Source organism: Zalophus californianus, chromosome 4 (assembly GCF_009762305.2).
Source record: "Zalophus californianus isolate mZalCal1 chromosome 4, mZalCal1.pri.v2, whole genome shotgun sequence".
NCBI classification, from domain to species: Eukaryota; Metazoa; Chordata; class Mammalia; order Carnivora; family Otariidae; genus Zalophus; species Zalophus californianus.
In genome coordinates, this window is record NC_045598.1 from 104,158,699 (window position 1) to 104,185,124 (window position 26,426).

At 41.9% G+C, this 26,426-nt stretch overlaps 1 protein-coding gene and 1 long non-coding RNA gene across 2 annotated transcripts; one reads left to right on the forward strand and one right to left on the reverse strand.

The window, feature by feature from the left end:
* The first annotated feature begins 1,714 nt into the window (after nucleotides 1-1,714).
* On the forward strand, nucleotides 1,715-10,540 carry FCGR1A (Fc fragment of IgG receptor Ia). Its single transcript, XM_027608902.1, has 6 exons — nucleotides 1,715-1,816; nucleotides 2,219-2,239; nucleotides 3,021-3,275; nucleotides 7,900-8,151; nucleotides 9,071-9,355; nucleotides 10,111-10,540. The coding sequence occupies exons 1-6, from the start codon at nucleotides 1,786-1,788 to the stop codon at nucleotides 10,317-10,319; spliced, it is 1,053 nt and encodes a 350-aa protein (XP_027464703.1). The 5' UTR covers nucleotides 1,715-1,785; the 3' UTR covers nucleotides 10,320-10,540.
* On the reverse strand, nucleotides 10,337-18,723 carry LOC113931171. The gene is made up of 3 exons (XR_003522701.2): nucleotides 14,570-18,723; nucleotides 10,834-11,027; nucleotides 10,337-10,458 (listed from the first exon to the last, which is right to left on the reverse strand). It is a non-coding gene; the product is annotated as an uncharacterized LOC113931171 (long non-coding RNA).
* Nucleotides 18,724-26,426: the final 7,703 nt, after the last annotated feature.

The following is a 26,426-nucleotide window of genomic DNA, read 5'->3' on the forward strand; positions in this document are numbered from 1 at the left end:
CTCAGGTCATGATCCTGGAGCCCCAGGATTGAGTCCCGCATTGGGCTCCCTGCTCAGCAGGGAGTCTGCTACTCCCTCTGACCCTCCCCCCTCTCACGTGCTCTCTCTCAAATAGATAAATAAAATCTTTAGAAAAAAATAAAATTTTTGGTCAATTCTGTATGAGATTTAAATGATCTTACCTTACAAAATATATCAAATAATTGTTCACAAATTATTTTCTGTAGTAAAGAAGAGAAAAATTTTAGTTAAAATAGGGAAATAAGACTTTGCGTCTCCCTTTGAGAAAAGCATATGTGTGATTTTTAAAGTATGAAGCCTATGAATATGGTCTTATAAAATATCGTCAGTATATGGAAATATAAATGTCATATATAGATGTAAAATATCCTGTGGCTCTTAAGAGCATCATGATTTTCATTGATCATTAAATACTGGAGATTAATCTATCTGCCTTAGTTATAGTGTTTGCTCCATTATCCTAGTTGTTTTTACATTTGGAAACTACAGTTGCTTATTAGAAAAACAGTATTTCATCCTTCCAGATCATGGATGTCTTTCACTCCTCTTCCACAACAATACTCATTTCCTCACGTTTTCCCGATCATTCTCTCATTTTTCGAAGAAGCAGCTATTTTACTACAAAGGAATTGTGAAGGATGGGGTGGGTACTGTTATACTTTCTTGGTGAGAATGTGAAGGAAATCAAACTGCCTGTTTTAAACCTGGCTTCTACTTTTTATAACCTTGGGCAAGTTACTAAATTCCTCTTTGTCTAGTTTCTTCATTTACAAAACAGAGACAACAAGAGTGTCTACTCATAGTTTATTATGAGGGTTAAATGAAAAAAGACATATCAAGCATATGTACCTGGCATATAATAAGCACCCTACAAATATATGCGATGATGATGAGGATGATAACAGAGAATCTGACATTTATCTAAAGAAAAAAAACGTACATTTCCTTGGACTGAGTAATGTTGGTTCTAGGAATGTATCCTAGGGAGATAGTAAGTTGAGTGCTTAAAGATAGGTATAAGACTATTCATTGCAGTGCTGGTTGTAACAGTAAAACATTAGAAATATCCTGCATGTCCGTGAAGAGACATCTCTTTTTAGGGATATTTCCACTCATATATATGTCATTTTTCTTCTCTACAGCATTTACATTAAACAGTTAATTTCCTTAGATATAGCCAAGATAAACACTCCAAATTCTTAATGTCTTTCAGGGAGGTGACTTTAAAAACAAACAAACAAACCAAAATGGGCATTGATCCTGTATGCATTCCCAGAGGAATAGAGGCCTCATTGTAGTAGGGGAACTCTTATAAATGAGTTATTCCTCACATGTCATGTAGAGATTGATATAGAGTAATCTGGATTCAAATGATAAAATTTTAGAGGCATTGGCCAGGCTTTGAACCAATTTTAGAAATGAGGATTTGCCATATTTTAGCCCCAAGAAACAGAATTAGTAAAGGGAGAATACAGTTAGAATAGAATATCAATAAAAACTTTAGTCTTTCCCTTGAATTCTGAGAGTTTCATAAGCCCCAAACCCAGAGTTTCAAACTAGGGAAGACATGCTAAGTAGTTTGAGAATGGGGAGAGAATGCTTTAAGAATTAAGGATGTATTTCCCAAAAAAGGAGAATGATGGTAGTGGTTAGAAGAGGCAATTTCCTTCCTCTTTTCTAATTTCGGCTCCAGAGCCTCCAGCAGAAACTCTTCAGAATCTTTCATGTTACAGACTACAATACTCCCATCAGCTTGGAGATAACATGTGGCTTTTGACAGCTCTGCTCCTTTGGGGTAAGTTGGGCTTAGCGGGGATAGCTAGAAGGGTACTGGCTCTGGCTATGGGGACTCAAGAAGACTTTTTGTCTTCCTTTGGTATCCTAGGCTAGAACTCATGAATATGGGGACAACTGTATCTGTGCTTCCACGGTTTATTCATGCTCATTATATCAAAAGCATAGGAAGAGAGACTTAGTGGTTAATATTTAGCCTGGAAGCACCATATCAAAATAAAGCCTTATCAATAACCATCTATAGACTGTTCGTACCATTAGTACCTGATTTGGAAATGGGGTAGAGAGAGACTCAGGAGACTAAGCTGGCCCCTCAGAGTCTATATTAGTTTGGACTCCTCGATTCCCTTCCTTGTCATCTCCCAGTGACCAACTTATGCCTCTATTCTTTGGTCTTTTACAGTTCCAGTTGGTGCGCAAACCGGTGAGTAATCTTTAACTCAGTTTCTCTTCCTCTGCCACATTCCTTCTTCTAAAGGGTGAGTTTTGTTATCCTGAAGAAGAGAGTATAGGGAGAGGATAGAAACAAGAAAGATTTATAAATTATGTAAAGTCCCCTATATTCAGAGTATGATTTTGATAAAATCCTGGTTTTTAAGGGTTCTCTCTAAGGTTTCCTGAAAAAGCCCTGACTCAGGACTAAATGCCTACGTGTATATAATAACGGGAAAAGGCCAGAATTGCAAAACCATAGACGTAGCTCTGCTGGGTTTTCTAACATTTCTTGAGCCAGTCCCCTTTAGAAGAAAGCCGAGTACTTTTTTTCTCCTCAGAGAGAACCAAGCAAGTACTGAAGGTTTCAAAGTGAGGAGTTTGAGTCTTGGTTTCCAGTGCAGATGCTAATTAAGGCCTGAGTTTAACCCTAAATGACAGTATTGCACAGCAGGTAAGAGAGCCAGCTCCAGTCAACTTGCCTTGGTTTAAAACCCTGCTTCTTTGTTTACCAACAGTGAAAACTAAATTAGTCATTTGTTTCTTAGGAACCCCAAATCTCCAACATCCAGACGTAGATTTAATAACATGAACAGAGCTCTCTGCATGGGGTCTGGATGCTCTCAGTAGCTAGTTTTTATAGGTTCCCACTTGATTATTTTTCAGTCTCATCTAAATATATATTTTTACCTTGTGCTATCCACAAAACCTTACCAGTTGCTCAGACCTTCCTTTTATTACTTGTTTTTTTTTTTTCTTAATCCCCCAAACAGACCTTGCAAAGGCAGTGATCACCTTGCAGCCGCCATGGGTCAGTGTATTCCAAGAGGAAAATGTAAACTTATGGTGTGAGGGACCCCATTTACCTGAGGACACCTCTACACAGTGGTTTCTCAATGGCACAGCCATTCAGACCTTGACCCCCAGACACAGAATCGCTGCTGCCAGTGTCAATGACAATGGTGAATACAGGTGCCAGACAGGTCTCTCAGGGCCAAGTGACCCAGTACAGCTGGAAGTCCACAGAGGTAAGTATGGCATGGAGCATACTCTCTCCAGGAGAGTTGGAAATCACAAGGTCTTCCTTTGTGTTTTCTCCTTTCTGCATGCCAGATATGTGTGTTTTCGTTTATTGGAGTATGAGTCTCAGCTCTATGTGCCTACTAGGTGAAATTAAGTCAAGATACTCAGAATATCACATTAGGGTCCTTAAACTGTGCCCCAACAGCACCCCAACTGGGACAGCTGTGAGCAGGGGATCTAGTGTAAAACTCAGACCCTAAGATTTTATTATTTAAAATGATCTAATTTGGGGGCACCTGGATCGCTCAGTCAGTTAAGTGCCTGACTTCGGCTCAGGTCATGATCTCAGGGTCCTGGAATTGAGCCCCGCATTGGGCTCCCTGCTCAGTGGGGAGCCTGCTTCTCCCTCTGCCTCTCACTCTGCCTGCTCATGCTCTCTCTCACTCACCCTCTCTCAAATAAATAAATAAAATCTTTAAAAAAAACAAAAACGATCTAATTTTGTTGAAAAAAGTTATGCCTGCACATAGTAAATAAGAATTCAGAGAAACGTGCAATGATGAACAATGAAGTCTCTCTTCCACTGCAAGCCCCTAGTCCCATGGTCACCTGCTGTAGAAATAAAACTGTTAATATACATATGAACTTAAAAAAAAAGTGGTTGGTAGAATACTCTATATACTGTTCTACACCTTGCTTTTATCACTTAAAATACCTTGGAGGTCTGTTTAAATCAATAGACATCTACTATGAACTTTCAAATGTCTGCCATATGGCTGTGCTATAACTGATTTAATCATTCTCCCTATTTGTAAACTTGTAGTGTATTTCCAGTTATTGTTTTTTTAAGATTTTTTATTTTTTATTAGAGAGAGAGAGAGTACAAGCAGGGGGAGCGGCAGGCAGAGGGAGAAGCAGGCGATGTGGGACTCGATTCCATGACCCCAGGATCATGACCCCGGGATCATGACCTGAGCTGAAGGCAGACGCTTAACCATCTGAGCCACCCAGGCACCCCAGTTTTTTTATTTTTACAAGCAATGCTGCAATAGACATCTCTATATGTATAGTCTGGGGCACATTTCATAATATATCTGTAAGATAATATTCTGGACATGAAATTACTGTGAGACTAAGCATTTTAAACTCATGAACAGAAGGGGGGAAAACCCACTATCCACTTAAATCTGTAAAAGGTTTCTATTTGTCAAGAAATGAAAACTGCAATACTTTTTAGGGTAAAATGTTTCATTATTCAATACAAATCATTCAAATGTGTTATTTAGTTATTCAAAAGCAGTAAGTTAAAACTCCATTGTAATTGATCATGTAAAAGTTAATCCAGGCTGGAGGCAGAATTAGATTTGTATGGACTAGGTTGCTTTTGGAGGAAATGTGTTTTAGCCAAGGAAATATTGAGAATGTCAGAGGAAATGCTAGGCATTCCTTATTAGTCTCTTAGATTTCTGGGAATCAGATCCTAGGCTACAGATGAGAGGGGAGCTGTCAGAATTGTTTGTTTGTTTGTTTGTTTGAGAGGGAGAGAGAGTGCGCAGGCATGAGCACAAGGGGGGAAAGGGGCAGAGGGAGAATGAGAAGGAGCCTCCCCACTGAGCAGGGAGCCAGACCCCGGTGCAACCCCAGGACCCCAGGATCCTGACTGAGCCAAAGGCAGAGGCTTAACTGACTGCCCCCCAGACAGAACTGTTTTAACAAGAGACTTTGTGTAGTTCAAGCAGAAGCAGAAGTGTTTTATGGTTCAAGTGACAAAAAACGAAGCAGGGCTGGGAAGAGGCCATTTTCTTTGCCCCTGCACAGACTCTAGAAGACTCAGCATTGATGATGTATTGAGAATAATATATTTTACATTTTTAAAAAAGATTTATTTATTTGAGAAAGAATGAGAGGGAGAGGTAGAGAGAGAGGGGGAGAAAATCTCACACTCCACGCTGAGTACAGAGCCTGTCGTGGGGCGCCATCCTCAGGACAGCGAGATCACAACCTGAGCCAAAATTGAGTCAGATGCTTAACCAACTGAGCCACCCAGGGACCCCTCTATTTTGAGCCTCTTATAAATAGTACCACTGTGAACATTTTTTTTAAAGATTTTATTTTTTTAAGTAATCTCTACATCCAACATGGGGCTCAAACTCACACCTCAGGATCAAGAGTCGCACTCCAGCAGCTGAGCCAGCTAGGTGTCCCCACTGTGAACATTTTTATACGTTTTTTGGTGCACATATGCACAGATATGTGTTGGAATATGCCTAGGAGTGGAATTGCTGGGTCACAAAATGTGCATATATTTGTTCAGCTTTAGTTTTTCAAAGTGGTTATGCCACATTACACTCACATCAGTGGAGTGTGAGAGTTCTGGTTCCTTTTCATCCCCATCAATACTTGGTGGTTCCTTTTTTTTTTAACCACTCGGTTTCTATATTTTTCAGTTTCGCCATTCCGATGCATGTGCAATAGTTATCACATAGCTTTAATTTGCATTTTCCTAAAGACGACATTAAGCATTTTTCACATTTATTGCCTATTTGGATATCCTCTTTTGTAAAGTACCTGTCTAGGTTTTTTGCCAGTTTTTCTTTATTGTTGTCTTTCCTTATCGAATTGTAGGAGCTCTATATTTTGGACATGAGTCCTTTTCAAGTGTTGCAAATATCTTCCACTCTGTGGCTTGTCTTTTCGTTATCTATGCTGTTTTCTTTTTTCAGTGAAAGAAGAGCTTACATTTACTGTAGTATAATACATCAGGTTTTTGGGTTGCTGCTCTCTATGCCCTTATTTAAAAATGTTTTGCCACAGGGATGCCTGGGTGACTCAGTTGGTTGTCTGCCTTCAACTCAGGTCATGCTCCCCAGGTGCTGGGATTGGGTCCTGGGATTGAGCCCCGAGTCAGGCTCTCTGCTCCCTGGGGATCCTGTTTCTCCCTCTCTCTGCCTGCCACTCCCCCTGCTTGTGCTTGCTCACACGCTGTCAAATAAATAAATAAAATCTTAAAAAAAAAAAGTTTTGCCATTGTTAACCAGCAGTGGAGGATTCAACTGCAGTTACACTAGCTCTCAGTCACTTCAGTTAAATCTGTGTTTGCTGAGACCACAAAACTACAGCTGGTTTGAGGACCTAAGTCCTAATCATATGGCTTAGAATGAGCGTCCCCATCCTGCTCCAAGGTGATGAAGATGGAGAGAATGGCTTTTGAGTAGGAAATTAGTAATGTTTGCTAAAAGCTGCATCCTACAATTTTTGATATATAATACTCCCACTATCATTTAAGGCTAAATATTTTTAATTTTCATTAGTATGTATTTTTTTTCTCATGAATTATTTAGAAGTGTTTTAGGAAGGTGGCTTTTTGTTACTGATTTCTAATTTTATGGCATTTTGGTCAGAATTTATGTTAAATATGGTATCAGTTCTTTAGTTATTTGTTGAAAATTGCATGTGGCCGAGTATGTACTCGGTATTTGTAACTGTTGCAGGTATGTTTGGTAAGTATGTGAATTTTCTCTAAGCTAAGCATCCTATACCTACAAAATCAACTCAAAAGCACTACTGTCCCTTCTCTTTTGTCCTTTAAGAACCTCATCCTCATTTAGCCCAACCCACTGCCCCAGGGAAAGAAAAAGGAAGCATTTTTAGTTATGTATAGAGGTGTACATCTAAAGGGAGGGCCCCTTGGACTTGGAGCTCATTTTTACCAGCTAGATCACTCATCTTCACATGTATGTATATTCTATCAATTTAGAAGCACATACCATTTGCAGATGTTTGCTATTCTGTGTGTTTGTCTTAGTATGTGGGATCTCATTAACAACTTAGGAGTTGGAGTGTATTTGTTTTTTATTTCTGTGTAACAATTACCACAAACACAGCAACTTAAAACAACATATATTTATTATCTTCCATGGGTCAGGAGTCTCAGCATAGCTTAGCTGGGTGCTCCACAGGGGCCGAAATCAGGTATGACTGGGCTGTGTTCCTTCCTTCAGTTCTTCCAAGCTCACGTGGTCATTGGCAGAATTCAGAATTCAGTTCCTTATGTTGTAGGCCTGAGGTCCCTGCCTTTTTGCTGGCTGTCAGTTGGAGGCCAATCTCGGCTCCCGGAGGCAGGCCCTGCCATAGAGCCCTCTCCCAACATAGTGGCTCACTTCTTCAAGGCCAGTGGGAGACTCTTTCAGGCTAAGACAGACTCATATAATGTAACATCATCATGACAGAGACATCCCATAACCTTTGTCATATCCTGTTGATTAGAAGCAAGTCTCAGGTTCTACGCACACTCAAGGGGATTACACAAGGGTGTGAATCACTGCGGTCATCTTAGAATATTGCCTACCAGTAATACGGTAAACTGTTTTTCTCCCAACCAACTTCTGAAATCTGGAAAGGGAAGTCTTACAAGAAGGGGCTGTGTGCATGGCTGCTGGTAAAGACTACTCTTCTTCCCAGCAAAGCTAATTGAGGGATGGGCGACAGGCCTCAAATTCAGCAGAGCTCTTAGGTTAGAATATTGTAAAGAGAAAAAGATGAGAACCCCCCTCCCCCCACCAGGGCCCAGTTCCAGCCTCCTTGTACCTCTGCTACTATATATATACATTTTGGGTCTATATTTTCCAGATTGGTTACTGCTCCAGGTCTCTAGCAGAGTCATCACAGAAGGGGAACCTCTGACCTTGAGGTGTCATGGATGGAAGAATAAGCTGGTGTACAATGTGCTTTTCTACCAAAATGGCAAGGTCTTTAGGTTTTCTTCTCAGAATTCTGAAGTCACCATTCTGAAAACCAACCTGAGTCACAATGGCATCTATCACTGCTCCGGCAAGGGAAGGCAACGCTATGAATCAGCAGGAGTATCTATCACTGTAAAAGGTATGTATCTGAATAGTCATAGAGCTGTAGTTTTAAGGACCATCACAAATCATTACTTAAGTTTGCAAGTGAAGACTTAAGTTCCGGAGAGGTAGCAGTCTCACTGAAGCCCATGCAATGACTAGTGGCTGGGCCTCAGTCTGTTGCTCTTTCCAGTAAACCACAATGCCTCATCAGTAACCCCAGGAGCTAACATGAAGGCCAGGGCATAGTGAGGATCTATTTCATCAATTTTATTTTAGTTGCAAGGACTAGAGATTCACTCAAGGGAGGTAGAAGAGTTATTAGAAAATAACTCAATGGAATCTCATAAAAAGCTCTATAGAAACAGAAGCCATGAAGACATTAGGACTTGATTATACTTTCTGCTATCTCTCGAGGCAATGTGGCCTCTCTGGTTGTACTTCTCTCTGAACATCTGCTAACTACAGCAGCTTTCTCTGTTCTAGCTTGCATGTGGGCCTGATTGTGGTTCTTTCATCTTAGTACTCATAACTACTAGCAACTTTTTTCTATCTGAAAAAGAATTCATTCCTATGGGAAAGAGAGGATTGTCCCAAATTATCTTTTGAGGCAGTAACACAAGTAATGAGTCACTGACCTGGCTAGCATGTGGGTCTGTATCCATTCCTGGTGGACCATTACCTAAAGGCATGGCCGCATAATCAATAACATGGCTATTCAGGGAAGCATGGACCGTGTGGAGGTATTCTCTACTGTAGGAAATGAGGAAGCTGGTAATTATAAGAGTATCTGTGAGGAAACTCCAAGATTGCCTCTCTGCTGGAAGTGGGAAAAATTGTCTTATGGATGCATTCTCTAGGGGCAGGTTTCCCAAGGAGGAAGGGGGTATACCTTTCTGTAAAAAGAATCTTGACACTGAAGCAGGCAACCCTGTCCCCATCAAATTTTTCTTTAGAGCTATTTCCAGCCCCAGTGCTAAAAGCATCTTTGTCATCGCCCATCCTGGAGGGGCATCTGGTCAACCTGAGCTGTGAAACAAAGTTGCTCCTACAGAGACCTGGTTTGCAGCTTTACTTCTCCTTCTACATGGGCAGCAAGACCCTGCTGAGCAGAAACACATCCTCTGAATACCAGATACTAACTTTTAAGAGAGAAGATTCAGGGTTATACTGGTGCGAGGCAACCACGGAAGATGGCAATGTCATCAAGCGCAGCCCTGAGTTGGAGCTTCAAGTGCTTGGTGAGAATGAGGGGAACTGACAGGAGAAGGCACAAGGAGAAGATGCTCCCTTTTCTCCTTTGGGGCTGAGGTTTGTTTACGGGGATTTTATGGCCCAGCCAGGAAAAACCCATGAACAGGCTTTTCACTCTTGATTCGTAACTTCACTATTCTCATGAACTTCATTAAATTTCCTTTCCTTTCTCCCTTTATTTCCTTCCTTTTTCATTTCCTATTTTCTCTCCTCTTTCTTTTCCCCTCGCTCCTCCTCCCTACCCCCCACATCTAATCAACAATATATTGAGTTCCTCCCATCTATTGTTATGGGTGTGGGGATATGAAGACATTGGGGTGCAGTTCTTATTTCAAGGAGCTCACATGGTAGATTGGTGAGGTCGGGATTTTGTGGATTGCATGTAAATACCTACCCAAGTGTGGATCTGGCTGAGGTAGAGAGACTGTGAGCTCCAAAACAAAGACTCTCTGGGAAGAAAGTTTATCTTCAACCCAAATTCATTTCAAGCATCAAATGACATAGAAATAGGCTTTATGCCTGAAACTAGGAAGTTCATCCACTGAGAGGGCCCTTGGCAGTTAATCTCTTACGAGGAGCCTGCCCCGGGTCTGTACACCACATGCCCCCTGAAATTACCAGTGTCTCCACTGGGGGGACAGGCACACCACATGTCAGCCAGCCTTCCCTCCCAAATATAACCCAGCCAGGTCCCTCTGCGCTCTAACTAGCATTTCTTCTCCTTGTCATTTTTCTTTTTCAGGCCTTCAGACACAAACTCTTGTTTGGTTTCACATCCTTTTCTATCTGGCAGTGGGAATGCTATTTTTGGTGGACACCATTCACTGTATGATTATATATAAGGAACTGCGAAGAAAGAAAAAGTGGAATTTAGAAATCTCTTTGGACTCTGGTCATGAGAAAAGAGTAAATTCCCACCTTCAAAAAGAGAGGTATTTAAAAGAGCCATAACGTCATGAACAACAGCAGCTGCAAGAAAGGACATACCAGAAGCCCCTGGAGGGAGGGCTGCAGCAGCCCAGCAGGTGCCCACCACGGATCTAGACAGTCCCTTGCCTTCTTCTCTGTGCAAGCACTGGGGTGCAAACATCTGAAAGTTTAAACACATTAGAACTATGAGTCTCATGACAGATATCTGATTAACTCTGAAATAAAGCAAACAAATGAGCTGACTTCAGTGGAGATAAACTTGGAAACTGGGTCATCAGGGATGATCTGAAGTGAGACCTACTCTAAAGAAATCTTTAAAAACTTTTAAGTCCAGTCTAACCTGATTATCCTATGTAGTTTGAGCAATAATATTATTTCTAGGGACAGGGTGAAAAGGTAAGTGTGTGCATATGTACAAGAGATTAAGATAGAAAAGAGACAGAATGAGGGTGAGGAGGAGGCAGAAAAAGAGAGAATGAATACCAGGGATACAAGAGAAAAGCATGTAGACCCAAAAGCAGGAAAGGTAACTTACAGATAGATGGCTCCTGAGAGACTATGGGTGGAGCACAGACACGTCCTTGGAGTTAGCGTGGTTATTTGGTGGCTTCTCTCTTCAGCCCACGAGCAAGGAATGCATCCACGCAGCTTGGAGAGATCCACGGCAGTCCCTCACCAGGACACATGGGGGCATGATTTTTGCCCTTTCATATGAGGCTTTCTCATAACCTGTGTTCAGAGACACCAGGGGTCCTGCTTGCCTATCCCACTCCCCCGCCCCACAGGAAGACAGAATGTAACTGGGGCTTTCCTTAATAAATGAAACCCAGACCCAGACCTAAGGAGCTTCAGCTGGGGAGGGGCAGTGACATCATAAGGCCCCCGCTCTTACCTCCAGAGATTTACTCTCCCCTTCTGATTTTCTGGATTAACTAAAAAGATAATGCTACTCTCGGGGCACCTGGGTGGCTCAGTTGGTTAAGTGTTGACTCAGCTCAGTTCATAATCTCAGGGTCCTGAGACTGAGCCCCGCATCAGGCTTTGCACTGGGCATGGAGCCTGCTTAAGATTCTCTCTCTCCCTCTCCTTCTGCCCCTCACCCCCCCCAAAAGATAATGCTACTCTCCCACTTGGGCTCTCATTTGGAGGCAAAATATTTTTCTGCTGTCTAGAACACAGCTGAAATAAAACTGAAACATGTGAAAAGACTTTATTAAAGCTTAGAAAAAACCAAAAGGGGTATAAACAAACCTAGTAACGAATTCTAGATTGTTTTTTTAATATTTATTTTTTTTAAGATTTTATTTATTTATTTGAGAGAGAAAGAATGAGAGACAGAGAGCATGAGAGGGAGGAGGATCAGAGGGAGAAGCAGACTCCCAGCCGAGCAGGGAGCCCGATGTGGGACTCGATCCTGAGACTCCAGGATCATGACCTGAGCTGAAGGCAGTCGCCCAACTGAGCCACCCAGGTGCCCTAGATTTGGTTTTTTAAAACAGTGTAGCTTATCTGCCAAACAAAGATACTTCCCAGCCTAACCTCTGTCCTGGTTCCACATGGCAGGGCTCGCCTTTAACATCCACCACCTAATGCTCTTAAAGCAACTCAGTACTGTGAGGTAGATGGAAGAGCAGTGCACCTTAGCCCACTGCTTTCCTAGTCTGTGGACAACGAGAATGTTCGCTCTTTCAGAATAAAGTACAGCAATTATATCGCAGTAGTACAACTCCAACATTTAAAAAACAATTTGAGAGCGTGAGCATGAGTGGGGGAGGGGCAGGAGAGAATCTTCAAGCCGACTGCCAGCTAAGCGCAGAGCCCGATGCAGAGTTCTATCTCATGACCCATGAGACCATGACCTGAGCCAAAACCAAGAGTTGGAGGCTTAACCTTCTGAGCCACCCAGGCACCCCAGTTACGACTGCAATACTTGAATTAAAAGAAATGATCATACATAATGGTAGGAGTTTCATTAATTGCACATAATGTTTGGTCTTACTGAGAAAATGGAAATGAGAATTGCAGGGAATAAGTCACATAGGAAAGAGGCCCAAAGACCTTTGTAGAGGGACCATCTGTAGAACAATCTAACCTGAGGAATTGGGAACTGAAGCAGGAAGTGACATTCACACTCAGAGGAAAGGGCTGACCCTCAGCAGGGTGGATAGAATTTCAGGGAAAGGACTTTCTAAGAGAAGAAGATGGGGCCAGACAGATACCATGACCTGGGGTGGAACTGGAATGGAGACAGTCATTACTAAAGCATCATGAAGTGCTTCCTCCTTCCCCCACTCTCTTTTGTGCTTCCTTTAACCTGCTCTTCTATTTTCGTCACAATTTTTTTCTCACATGTACTTTACTGCTTAAATAACTGATTTGGTTAAATCAATTTTTTTTCCTCTTTTTGTGATTAAATCAATTTCTTAGTTGTGTTGCTGGGTAAACTGGGGAGATCCCAGACCCTGAGGCCTTGACCCATCCTGTCCCAAAGATTAGTCATGAGAAAGAATTCAAGGATCAAGCACAGCAAATGAGCTGAGGGACACTAGCAGGAAAGCTTATTAAAGTGAAAGTACACTCTTGAGATGTGAGTGGGAAAGAGGGGGGCAGGGGACTGTGCCTGGGGATTCAGGTTTCTATTTTTATCAACAGTTGTTAACAAGAGGGTGGAATATTCATTATTTGGGGCAGGACTGGAAGCAGGTTTTCTTGCTTTTTCTTCCTTATTTGGCTAGGGGTTTCCTGTCATGGCACCTGCCATCTTGGGCCTGCCTGGTTCAATCCAGCTTCTTAAGGAGTGCTGGGGGCCAGGCCTCTGACATTCACAATGGCTGGCATGACTTCGTCTTTGCTGGCCTCCGGGTATCCTGTTAGAACCTAACTGCCTACTCTAACATTTGAACAATTTGCACTTCAGTCTACCCTTATTTCTGGCCTATAGCTGTGACAGGAATAGGTTCTTGGAGTCTCCCAAATTGATGCCAACCTGCTGGTTCCCCAAGCCTTGGTGCTGGGTCTAGTCAAGGCCTGGTACCACCCCACACTTTCTCCAGGTGGGTGTCCAGCCCTCCAATTTCCCTACAGAGGTTGGGTGCCCTGTCCCTGACACTTGTCTCTACCTATCTAAGGGCTCACTCCTCTTTATTTTTATTCCATCCAGTACTGGAAACACACACAGAAATGACTGGATCCAAGTGGGGAGAGAGGCCCAAAGGGAGAGAAGGGAAGGAACTGCAAAACCCAGCAGAAGGCAAAGTGTCACCTGCTGAGACCCCCCCCCTCCCCCACAGCTCTCCCAAAGTCATATCCTTCCTGGAGCACCTAGCATGTCTTGCCTGAACAGAACAGGACATTTCAGCCCAAAGCAGGACATGCTTGAGAACAGTATTTGCTCCGGAGCTCCTCAGTGGGTTGGTCAAGGCTTTATCAAGTTTTCGTTGCAGTCTGATTTCTTCCACTGCCCAGTCCTACCTCTTCACTCTTCCTTTCACAGGGGTTCATCCTTAATAAACACCTTGCACCCCAAACTCTGTCCAAAATCTGCTCCCAGAGTCCAGTCTGAGTGTTTTGTATGCCAGTGCAAAATTTATAAAGTCTTTGGAGTCTTATAAGACCCATTTGTCCCAATAACACTTCTAAGGACATACATATTTTTAACAGAGAACAAAAGAAATTGGTAAGTAAGAAATATGCACACATGGCTCCATTTTGCACAGAATAAGCTTGATATTCCTGTGAATGTCCTTTGTTTAACACCTTATCAAATTGAGCTGGCTTATGATGCAAAATGCTCTCTCCCTCTATCTGAAAAGGAGAAGGAATATCTTCATGTATTCTTTTTTTTTTTTTTAGATTTTATTTATTCGACAGAGAGAGACAGCGAGAGCAGGAACACAAGCAGGGGGAGTGGGAGAGGGAGAAGCAGGCTTCCCGCTGAGCAGGGAGCCCAATGTGGGACTCGATCCCAGGACCCTGGGATCATAACCTGAGCCGAAGGCAGACGCTTAACGACTGAGCCACCCAGGCGCCCTCTTCATGTATTCTGATTGTACTTTATGAATAATGAAGACTTGCATTTTAAGGTCAGCATTCCAAATTTCACTAGTTAGCATTGGAAGCAAAACACAAGCCTGCTAATTTTACTTGTAGAAATCAAGAAACTGATCAATAGAATTTTATTCAATTATGGTGAAACAAGAAACATACAGGACTTTATGTCTCTAGAGTCACCCCCACCCCCCACTGTCATATATATGGATTGCTTTACCCACCTGACCCGTGTCTTCCTGGAGTGTGTGAATCCACAGGGATATGTGAAGATGTTCTTGCAGGTACATTGGCAATGACCGTTTTAAGACAATAAGGCTCCCAATCCTCAACTTCCATGCACTGTCTTCCACTACAGTGTGTGCCTAAGAACATGCCTGCTGTAAATGTTTGAAGCTAGTTCTGCTTTTCTACCTGCTCTTTCCCACTCACCCTTCACCCAGTTTGCAAAAGAAAGGCATATCTCTTGCCCATCCCGAATGATTTATTGCCCTGAGGATAAAAAAAATCTGTGTAGCAGAGACAAAGGCACTATAGACCAAAGGTAAGTTTTTGTGTCTCTCATATTTATGGGTATTAAGGGCAAAGCTAGGAATTAGAAATAAATATGTTGGCCCAGGTGGAGATGTTCTGAATCCTGGTATATTTTGAGAGGTAAAGCAGAATTTATGACAATTTTCATGTAAAGACCTTGCCTCTTCTTTATTATTATTTAAACAGAACCAACAGCAGCAAAAACAGCTTGGCTCTTGAGGAAGAGTCCTGAGACAAGGCAAAGAGTGTAAGAAATACTGACAAATAACTGCATCTGATCTCATCTTAGGCAACAAACTTACGGACAGCTCTACACCTGATCTATTCATCTGTGAATCAGGCTGTGTAAGAATAGGCTACCGTTTAAGGTAGCAACTCCTAAATCTCAGCACCTTAAACCAACAGAGGTTTGTCATTCATTCATGTTACACCAGAGTCAAATAAGGCTGCTAAAGGTGGCACTTTCGGGAACATCGCCGGCAGCTGTGCCAGAGCTGAAAGAGAGCATGGAGTATCCCATACCAGGAATTAAATTCTCCAGCCCAGACGTGACACACAACACTCCCACCTCACTGGTCAGAACTAGTTATCTAGCTCCATTCAACCACAAAGAGGATGTAAAACTCTACAGAAAGCATAAGGCAAGAAGCTGGAAACATTGTGAAAGCACAAACGCTATCACGGAGTAGTCGGATATATAAAAAGCATGCTAGAAATTATCAAGTGGCTTCCAAGAGCAGTCTCCCTGCATTTTCAGTAACTGCATTTTCAGTATTCTAAGTAAAGGTCAGGAAGGAGTTGATAACTCGTTCACCCATGATTCAGTGTTTCTCAGTTGCATATTCTGCCTGAATAGAGAGGAAACTTCTTCTACCTCTAACAGATCAACATTACATCTCCAAGTAAAAGGAATGTACAGAAAGTAAGTTGGTGTTATACATTTTCTTGAACAATTTAGAAGAACTTTTCGTTAATTTTTACCAAAAAAAAAAAAAAAAGTACCGGATACTGTAAATCCGTGTACACATTTTTACTTGGTTGCAGATATACTCATCAACCATTTCTTTGTTCCTAACTGGCACATGTTAGTAGATTCTACCGTAAATCAGCTCTTAACGGTCACGAATACTTTTTTAAGGCCTACATTTTTTTCCTTTTTTATTATGTTAATCAGCATACATTACATCATGAGTTTTTGATGTAGTGTTCCATGATTCATTGTTTGCGTATAACACCCAGTGCTCAATGCAGAACGTGCCCACCTTAATACCCATCACCGGGCTAACCCCTCCCCCCACCCCCTTCTACATTTAATTAGTAACTAGAAGCGGCTCGTTGGTTGTGGCAGCGCGCGGAGGCGTTGTGCTCCGAGTACGTCCCGCAGCGGGCCGTTGGCTCCACCCTGTGGCCACCTGTGCACACTGCCACCTTAGCTCGCCTTTCGCAACCTTCCCCAAAACCTGGTAAGAGATCTTGCTTCCCCAGAGCCGGCAGCTGCAAGAAATGGGCTTTAGGCTGGGTCGGCGGCAGCGGCGGCGGACGAGTCGAGGCGAGCAAGGAGTCGTGCGTGCCCGATTCCTCCCGCTATCCAGATGAGCACCCAACTCGTGGGCGGCCCCCAAACCCCGAAGTACTTGTTTGTTCGGGGTTGGCAGGTCTGAGAACCCGGTTCCCCACTGGGTCCGGGCACCAACAGCAGGAAACAAGGCGGGAAACCAAAAAGTGCGGGTTGGCGGGCGGCTTCCCGGAACTGCATAGCTGAAACACCTCCCCCGAGGCCGGGCCGGGGCCGACCCGCCTGCTCGCAGACCCGGCGGTGGCGCCACCCTGCGGAGAGGAGGACTACGACTGGGAGACCGCGGGAAGGGGACGGGCGCTGACCAGCCGGGAGACCCAAGAGAAAGGTGGCTGGAGGAGACGGCAGCCGGGAAGGAGCAGGTGGGGAGTGAATGACGGCCGTTCAGTCAAGCACAGATGACTTTCCTGCCGGTTCCGCCATCGTCAGAGCCAGGAAGGGACCCCGGGCCCGCAGAACCAGATGGGCAGTGGGCAGGGAGCCCCGCAGGCTCTTCAAGGGCTGCTCTGAAATGCATTCGGGAATCACGTGGCTTCTCCCAAAGACCTGTCCTATCCCGGATGACAAGAGCTACCAGGACTGAGAACAGGGCCCCGGGGGGATTGGTGCAGGTGGCGGGGAGGAAGGTGGTGGGTGTTGGGGGCGGGGCTGGAGGAAGGGTGTTCTTTCATCGCTTTGAGATTCAGCAGGTACAATACCCAAAAGCCTGCTGGACTTACCAAGGCTCTCGGGCACATTTTGTAATCCCCAGAGCTTACAGAACTAAGTACAACACCCCAGAGGAGAAAGTTAAAGAGCAGAACAGGCAATTGGTTGTGAGAAGGGTGGGTCAGTTTTTCATCTTCCAGGCTCCATACGGAAAGCCCTAAACTCATTCGAGCTTCTACAGGAGTTCAGGCCCATTTCAGAACAGATTGTTCCTAGCCTGAGAAGGAAACCCCAGAGCATATCGACTGGTTTGGGGTAAAACGGGAAGAGTTGGGTCCATTCTACGTCTTTCTTGGCTACCACACAATTGGGAGAAAACCTAGAGCCTTCTGGACCCACCTCCACCCCAGAAGCCAAAGATAGCCTGACCTCCTGAAAACCAGATGGAATGGAGGCATGGTTGGCAGTTGGCTGGAAGGGGTTCAACAGTTCTCACTGCCACCAGGCCAGTTGGAGACAGACCCCATTGGCAGTAAGGGCTGGACAACAGTGGAAGCATGGAAACCAGTTAGGAATCTGGTGAGAGACAATGGTATTTTGGATTTACAGGGAGCAGTGGAGGTGTTGAGAAGTGTTGCATTTGGAATATATTTTGTACGAAGTGCCCAAAAAGCTTGCTGATTGATTAGAGGTAGTGAATGTGGGAAAAAGAGGAATCAGGAACAACTTCTAGATTTGGGCCTGAGCAATAAACTGATTCTATTGACCAGGACCAGGAACTGCGAAAGAGCAAGTTGGTGTAATGGGAGAGAGGAGTAGCAAGAAGCAAAAGTTTTGTATTGGACGTATTAAGATTCCTATTTGACATTTAAGTGTAACTGTTGACAAAGCCATGGAATATGAGTGGAGCTCAGAGAACAATGTTGGAGTAGAGATAAAAATTTGAGAATCATCATATATATGTGGCATTTAGAGCCATGGGGTTAGAAGAGACAATGTAAGCAGAAAGTACAGATAGAAAACAGAAAAGGGTCTAAGGCTGAACCCTGGGATGTACCAAATCTTAAAGGTTGCGTAGAAGCGTTGGCAGCAAAAGATGTTGACAAGGAATAGCCAATGAAATAGGAGAAAAACAGAAGAAGAAAGGTCTCAAGAAAAAAAGAGTGATAAACTATATCAAATTCTCCTGAGAAGACTATGGGATTTGGAGTGGGATTGCATTAAATCTGTAGATTTTGGGAGTGAGAGTGAAGGATAGAGACTGACATCATTAAAATATTGACTTTTCCAATTCATGAACATGGTATAACTCTCCATTTTTTATATCCTTGTTAATATCTCTCAACAATCAAATCAAAAAGGATTTTCTCCCTAGAAGTCTTGTTCATCTTTTTGTTAGATTTATCCCTAGGTTTTTCATTTTTGTAAGTTATTGCAAATGGTATTGTTAAAATCTTAGGAAGTGATTATTACCAGTCTCATAGTTATGATAATATAAAAACTGAAAGAACCTAAGAGAACTGTCTATTAAGGTTGGCAATGGAAAGCAGGATGTAAAAAGAAAATTCTAGTAAGTTGAAAATCTGGGCCTCCATAAGGTCTTTTAGGTAGAGATTTCCCTGTTAATGCACACTGGCAGTCAAATGAGATCCAATAAAATTGTCTGCTGTCCTTACATTATTCCTTATTTCTTGGTTTGTTTCTAATTGTAGGGTCCAAGTTCCTAAAAGCTCATCTTTCTGCCTTCCCCATTTCATTCCTTATCACACAAAGTCCATTACTCCTTACCTCCTCTGCTTAAGAATAAATTGTGAAGAGGGAGCATGTGTTAAAGGGAAAGTTTCCCAAACATGACAAGTGAGTTAATGGAGATAGAAAATCTCTAAGGAAGACTAGAAATAATTGGTTTACACATTCTGGAGAAATAAATTCCCCAAATGTGGTTCTCTCTAAGAAGAGAATTTTGAGGAAGCCATGACATGATCTCCAGTAAATCAGCTCTGGAGTCCGGCTGTGACTTTGAAGACCATTTCTTCTGAAAGGGCAGAAAAAGGCCTTAAAGATAAGAAGAAATAGGCATTTGCAACAGGTTTATAAGAACCATATTTATTTTAGAAAATAATCATTTCTTTCTTTTTTTGAAAATAATCATTTCTTAACTTGAATTCAATCACATCTTGAAATTTCACAGGCTTTGGGTACAACAAACTAAAATTCAAATCTTAACCCTGCACTTAACAGCTTCTTGAATTGCAGTTTCTTATCCCAGTTACCTTTCATTCCACTTTCAAATCTGTATTGTGGCCCATGATATCTAAGATCTATGGATTTGTTTTATTTACCAAAAACCCTTTTATTTGCTTTGCAGGGCTTATTTCACTTAATCTTTTTTTTAAGACTTATTTATTTATTTTAGAGAGAGAGGGCAGGAGGGAGGGGCAGAGGGAGAGAGAGTCTTAAGCAGACATGTGCGGAGCATAGGGCCCAATGCAGCGGCTCGATCTCACAACCCTGAGATCATGACTTGAACTGAAACCAAGAGTTGAATGCTTAACCAACCACACCACCCAGGGACCCCTGTTTCACTTAAACTTAATAGTATCTGTTGCTGTCTTTGTCTCATAATATTTGCATGTGGCTTTTAATCTTTTTTCCATTATCTTGGTCAATTTATATAAATATCGTCTCTTCCCTCAATGTCTGGTGAAACTCTCCGGAGAGTTTCTCTGCTGTTTTTAAGGGTAGGTCTTTGCCTATCTTTTCAGTTTCTCCTATAGCTATTTTTATTCAGTCATTCTACCTTTCTTAGGGCAACTTTGATCACTTGTATTAAAAAGTAAATATTTTGTCTACATTTGCAAATATATGTGTCAAATACACATACCACTTAAAATATCTTCTATATTTAACGTTGCTGATATAGTAGTGTGTTTTTCTCTTTCAATATTAAATTGCCAAAGGATTAACCCTTTAATTTTCTTTCAAAGAACCAGATTTTGGCTTTATTGATTAGTTCTATTTTGGGGGAATGAGGAAGTATGATCTATTCATTTCTGCTTCTATCCTAATTTATTCTTCTACTTCCCTCCTGTTTTGGTGTCCCTTTATTAGCTTTATGTTAAAAGCTTTACTTCATTATTTTTAATAATTCTCATTCTCTCATAAATGCATTTTAAAGCCATGACTTTTCCTCTGACCTCTTAATATAAGTTTTAATATATAGTATTCTCTTTGTTATTATAATTGTATTGTTATTGTATTAATATTGTATTATTATTTGTTACTATTATTGTATATAATTTTAATTTTTTTTCTCTTTAGTCCATATGCTATTTCCTAACAGTATAGATCAAGGAAAATATTTTTAGTTATGTCCTTGCATTATGATTAGTGAATGTATATCATATAGTTTCAACTTTTCAACACTTGTTGAGCTTTCATTTGTCATCTTACACATGGTCAGTTTTTATCAGGATTTACGTGAATCCAAAATGTACATTTTCTACTTTGGATACAAGATGGTGTGGGTATAAGTACAATTATGACTAAGTTTGTTGACCGTGTTCTTCAAATCCTCCATATCCTCAGCAAGTTTTAGTCGACTTGATCTGCCAATTCCTGAGACTCTGCTTTTACCCACTATAAATGATTTGCATATACTAATCCAGAAAGATTGATCTATTATGCCCCTTTCCCATCTAAACACATCCCACAATCATAATACCATGAAATACACCTCCCTTAGGCAATGAAAAGGTTTCTTAGGTTTTTTCTCTAGGCCAAGGATTGAAATTCAAGTTTTACCTTGGTTAACTCTCCTGCCAATCCTAAAATTGTGTTCTCTACACACATCTGCTATTTCTGAAAAAAAAATTCACTTAAGAATAATTTCTTAGGGGAACTTGGGTGGCTCAGTCGGTTAAGCGTCTGCCTTCAGCTTGGGTCATGATCCCAGGGTCCTGGGATCGAGCCCCGCACCGGGCTCCTTGCTCAGTGGGAAGCCTGCTTCTCCCTTTCCCTCTGCCACTCCCCTTGCTTGTTCTCCCTCTTTTGCTATCTCTCTCTCTCTGTGTCAAATAAATAAAATCTTTTTAAAGAATAATTTCTTAATTATTGATAGTAATGTGAAAAAACAACAACAACTATGAACAATTCAACAAATCAAACACCGGGGGGAATGTCCCCTACAGAGACACTTCAATAAGCAAAATAATTTTTCTTCATTTTTCATAGTGCAGCAGGCAGAGGAGTGAAGAAGCCTAAGGAAACAAAGGTATATTCACTTGCTGGAAGTAACCCTAATATATATAGGTTAACCAGTATGCCTTTCTCTTGCTCATTATTCTACATGTTATAATGTGGGTCTTAAGTCTAGACATGCCAAACTAGATGAAACGCATCTCCAGAAAGAAATTCAAGTAGTTTAAGGCCCAACCCTAGATTGGGAATTATATTAAGAACATTGAGCAACATTTGCCCAGGGTTTTATCTGTGGTGTATCTGAACTGTGTTTCACACTCCCTCTTGGCCTAAAGAGTTTTCTTTCAATGCATTTGAAAATTAGAATCCTACCAAGTAGAAACTAAGACTTAGACAAGACTCAAACATCATTGCCTACAAAAACAAAGCTGATGTCTTTACGTATATTCTCTTCTCCTGAATGTTAAAAAGATATGATATCAAAAGAGTGATATGGACTTCCCCCAACCTTCTGGTAATTTATAATCACTGCTCTTGATCATGTGAAGCAACAGAGAAAATTTGCTCCTTACTTCATTTCACTAACCTGTGTTTTCCATTTTTTTGTCACAAGATTCCTTCTTCTGGATGCCTGGTATTATTCAAGTCCCAAGATCAATTAAGATCTCGATCTCTCTCTCAAAATAATCAACCAATCCCAAGCCACTACCTCTTTACTACCTTGAGACAGTAAGCCAGCATCCAAATTTGGTCCCCAAAGGTCAAATACTGGAGAACTGCATAAGTTCTATTATTTCCCCGCTTTGGTCTTTCTGGCTTTGGTCATCTAAGCAAAGTTCCTTGGATTGGCTGATAGTGAGACTCTAGATTCTTATGCCTCTTTTTACTACAACCATCTGAAATATATCACCTATTATATAATGTGTTCTTGGCCAAAGAAAAGAAATCTTGAGGTCTCAGAGCTATCATCTGCCTTGTTTGCTACTCCTTGGACTATAGTTTACATAAGAAACTCTTCCTTATATTCTTGGGAAAACTTTGGTTCCTGAGTAAGTGGCAAAAACAAGAGCTTCATCTCGAAAATACTGAGAGGAAAAATGTGAAATACTTTAAATAAGCAGAAATGATTGACCCATAAGTCATCAACCTGGCTCCACCAAGCCCATTTTAAAATTTCTGATTTTAACATTTCCCAAATATTTGCCTATTCTCCTTTTGGTTATAAGGTGTGTCCTTCTCTGTGCTACCTCATAATGTGCCCTAAATCATTTTTATTCACTCGACTTGCTCCTGGGTTAAGTCCTTAAAATTCAGAGATTTCAACTCAGAAATCAGAAATAGGAAAGAAGTATTTAATGAAAGTATTTCATTTTTCCTAAAAACATTGATGGAAAGTATTGCAAACATAATCTGATTTTTTTAAAGGTATTTGCCAGATAATATAGGTCTTTATAGAGCACTGGTAACAGATACTATACATAAGGTCTTGTTTTCTAATTCATTTTTTTCCCTATCGGGACATATAACAGATATTGAAGGTTCTACAGAATCAAAGTCCCCACAAGTAAATTGTGGAATTGTCTCCTTGGATGATGTTTTAGAAAATGAAGGTCTTATTGCTCCAACATGTAGGGAGGTGACTCTCAAATCAGTAGAAATATGCTCTGGAGGTACAGTGGTACCTGCAGGAAGTGCCTTCCTAACCATAATCATAATGAAATACTGATCAAATATTTACTGTGTTCCAGCTACTCTAAGTGCATAAAACATATTAGCTCATTTAATCTTCATAACAAACCTATAATGTAGGTTCCATTTTTTTTTTTCATTTTACAGAGGAAGAAATTGAGAGAGGAGTGAAGACACTTTCCCAAGGTCATATAGCTCTCAGGTGGGGAAACTGGGACTCACCGCTAATGTTCATCACCACACTGCCTTTTCAGCCAGTATCTTTTCTTTTTTTTAAAGATTTTATTTATTTGACAGAGAGCAGGAGAGCACAAGCGGTGGGAGTGGCAGAGGGAGAGGGAGAAGCAGGCCCCCTGCCCAGCAGGGAGCCTGATGCAGGGCTTGATCCCAGGACACTGGGATCATGACCTGAGCCGAAGGCAGTTGCTTAACCAACTGAGCCACCCAGGCGCCCCTCTTTTTTTTTTTTAAAGTAAGTTCCATACCCAGCATGGTTCCCAAAGCAGCAGGGCCTGAACCCATGACCCCAAGATCAAGACCTGGGCTAAGATCAAGAGTTGGTCACTCAACTGACTGAGCCACCCAAGTGCCCCTCAGGCAGTATATTTTGACTTTATTATAATCAGTTTGCTGGAAGGGGTCCGTGGCTAGAGACCGGGGGTGGACGGTGACATAGTAAGAAATATTTATTTGGTCTCTGCCCCTGGTTCCTGATACAAAGCTCCTAGATCTCTTGGAATTTCCCGGGTAATGGGAAGTGTCTTTTGTTCTAAAGAGTTGGCTTTTGGTGGGCTCCTAGAAAGCTTCAGGATGGAGGTTGGTCACCAGAAAGGCCAAACTATAATTAGAAGCTTTGAGCTTTTAGCCCTACCCCCCATCCTCCAGGAAGGAGAAGGGCTGGAGATTGAGCCAATAATCCATCATGTCTACTTGATAAAGGCCCCATAAAAATCCCTAAACTATGGGGTTCAGAAAGCTTCTGGGTTGGTGCACACATACACATTTCAGCAGGGTAGACACCACAACTCCACAGGGACAGAAGCTCCTGCACTCGGGACCCTTCTGGACCTTGCCCTGTGTACAACTTCACCTGGCTGATCATCTGTATCCCTTCCTAGACCCTTTATAATAAACTGGTAAACATGTTTCCCAGAGTTCTATGAGTCATTGTAAAAAATGATCAAATCTGAAGAGGGGTGAGAACCCCTGATTTGTAGCCAAGACTGACAGAAGTGTGGGTAACCTGGAGACCCACTACTGTGAGTAGTGTCTGAAGTGGGGGGAAGTCTGTGCCAAATCCAGGTAGGTTAACGTCAGAATTGCTTGGTGTGGAGAACCTGCACATTTGGTGGCTAGAAGGATTGGGAGTAGTAGAGGAAACAAAAGTTTTCTTTTACCCTCTTACTGCTTCTGAATTAGTGTAGGTTAGTAGAAATATCCAACAACTTATACTGTGAAGCTTCTAAACTGATTTGTGGACCATGGTTGTTGCAACCTCACGTAGACCTTCATTCTATATTGTGCTGTTCCTCATTCAGAGGGCAAAAGGTTTTAAATTCAATAATTTTTTTTTTATTAAATCTAGGTCTTCAAGCTCTGCCATCCTTTTCAACTACTTGTCCCTCATCAATCCGTTCATCTCATAAGTATTTACTGAGTGCCCACTATGTTCCAGATGCAGTTCTAGATGATGGGGATAGAAAAATAAAAAGTACCTGCTTCTATAGGACTTACTCTGGGAAGGTAAGAAGAGAATCAGACAATGGGTCAGAATACAGCCTAAATTATTGTAACAAATCTTTAAAAACCCAGTGGCTTAAAGAAGATACAACTCTGTTTATCTCTCATGTCATAGTCCCAGGGCTAGGAGAGCACTTCAGCTATCCTTATCACAAGATTTGTTTCTGGGTCCGAGGTGGTTGCCACAGTTCCTGCCACCATTTCTACAACTGAGCCAGAGGAAAGGGGGAAAAAAAAGGCAAGGGAAGCACATACCTTTTCCTTTTTAGGGCACAAACTTGAAATAATATATATCACTTCCAGTCACATCTCATTGGCCCAGAACTTTGTCTTATGGACAGACCTAGATACAAGAGAAGCTGGTAAATTAGCCTCTAATTGAGAAGCCTTGCACCCAGAAAGCATGGAGTTACAGTAAGCAGGTAAGAATAGTTTTTTTGGTAGGTTCTGATTCAGTAATAAATAAACACATCAGTATCAGGTGGTCCATGGAGGAAAATTAAGAAAAGTAGGGGAATAAAAAGTATCATGAAGTTGGGGGAAGTAGAAGTGGGCTTGTTATCTTATATAAGCTGCTCAAGGAAGTCCTCAATGACAAGATGGTAAGGTATCCTTTGAGCAGAAACCTAAAAGACATGAAGAAGCCAGTCACGTAAGTATCTGGGGAAGAGCCTTTCCAGAAGAGGAAATGGCAAGTACAAAGGCCCTGAGATACCAGGGCCTTGGCATCTTCTGGAAGGACAGGGAGACAAGTGTGAGGAAGTGGAGCAAACAAAAGGGAGAGCGGGAAGACAGGAGGTGTATGCCCGCCATCATAAGGATGTGGCCTTCACTCTGAAGCCATGGTTGGCGCAGGTGGTGGTGGTGGTGGGGGGGTGTTCCAATGGGGAGAAGAGTGTGGGAGTAACAGGATCTGATTCATGTTTCAAGAAGTTTACTCCGGCTATTTTGTGGAAAACGGAGCGTGAGGGTAGATGGCAGAAGCAAGGAGACCAGTCCAAAGGCCGTTGCAAATATCCTGAGGATGTGGCGGTGGCTTAGGGCAGGGGGCAGCCATGGAGGTGTCAAGGTGTGGTTGGAGACTTGACTTATTTTGAGTCAACAATATTTTCTGATAAATCATAGGTGACTAAGAAAAGGCTTATTATTCACTCACCCTATCATAGTCACCTCCCCAGAGAAAATTAATCTCACAGGGAACAATAAAATCAAATTTCTCTCAAGCTAGGACTATGGTGAACAAAGTTTCAACAGGTTTGAGATGCTGTGAGCCAAGAACAATGTGACTTGAATTGTTGTGTAAGGCAGGAGGGGCAGCCAGAGCTTTTCAATGTAATGACATAAAATTGTCTGTGAAAATAAAATATTTAAGGGGATGCCTGGGTGGCTCAGTTGGTTAAGTGTCTGCCTTTGGCTCAGGTCATGATCCCAGGGTCCTGGGATCGAGTCCCGCATCAGGGAGCCTGCTTCTCCCCCTGCTTGTGCTCTCTCTCTGGCAAATAAATAAATAATTTTAATTAAAAAATACAATTTTTAAAAGAGATATATTAAAGTCAAAGGAAAATGTTACAACCTGCATGAAGGGTGTATTAATGACCTCTAGTCACAGAATATAGAGTGATGGAGAATTTCATCTACCAAAATCAGAAAAATTGAAGAGGTTACAGAAAATTGGATAAAATGAAAACTTAAAA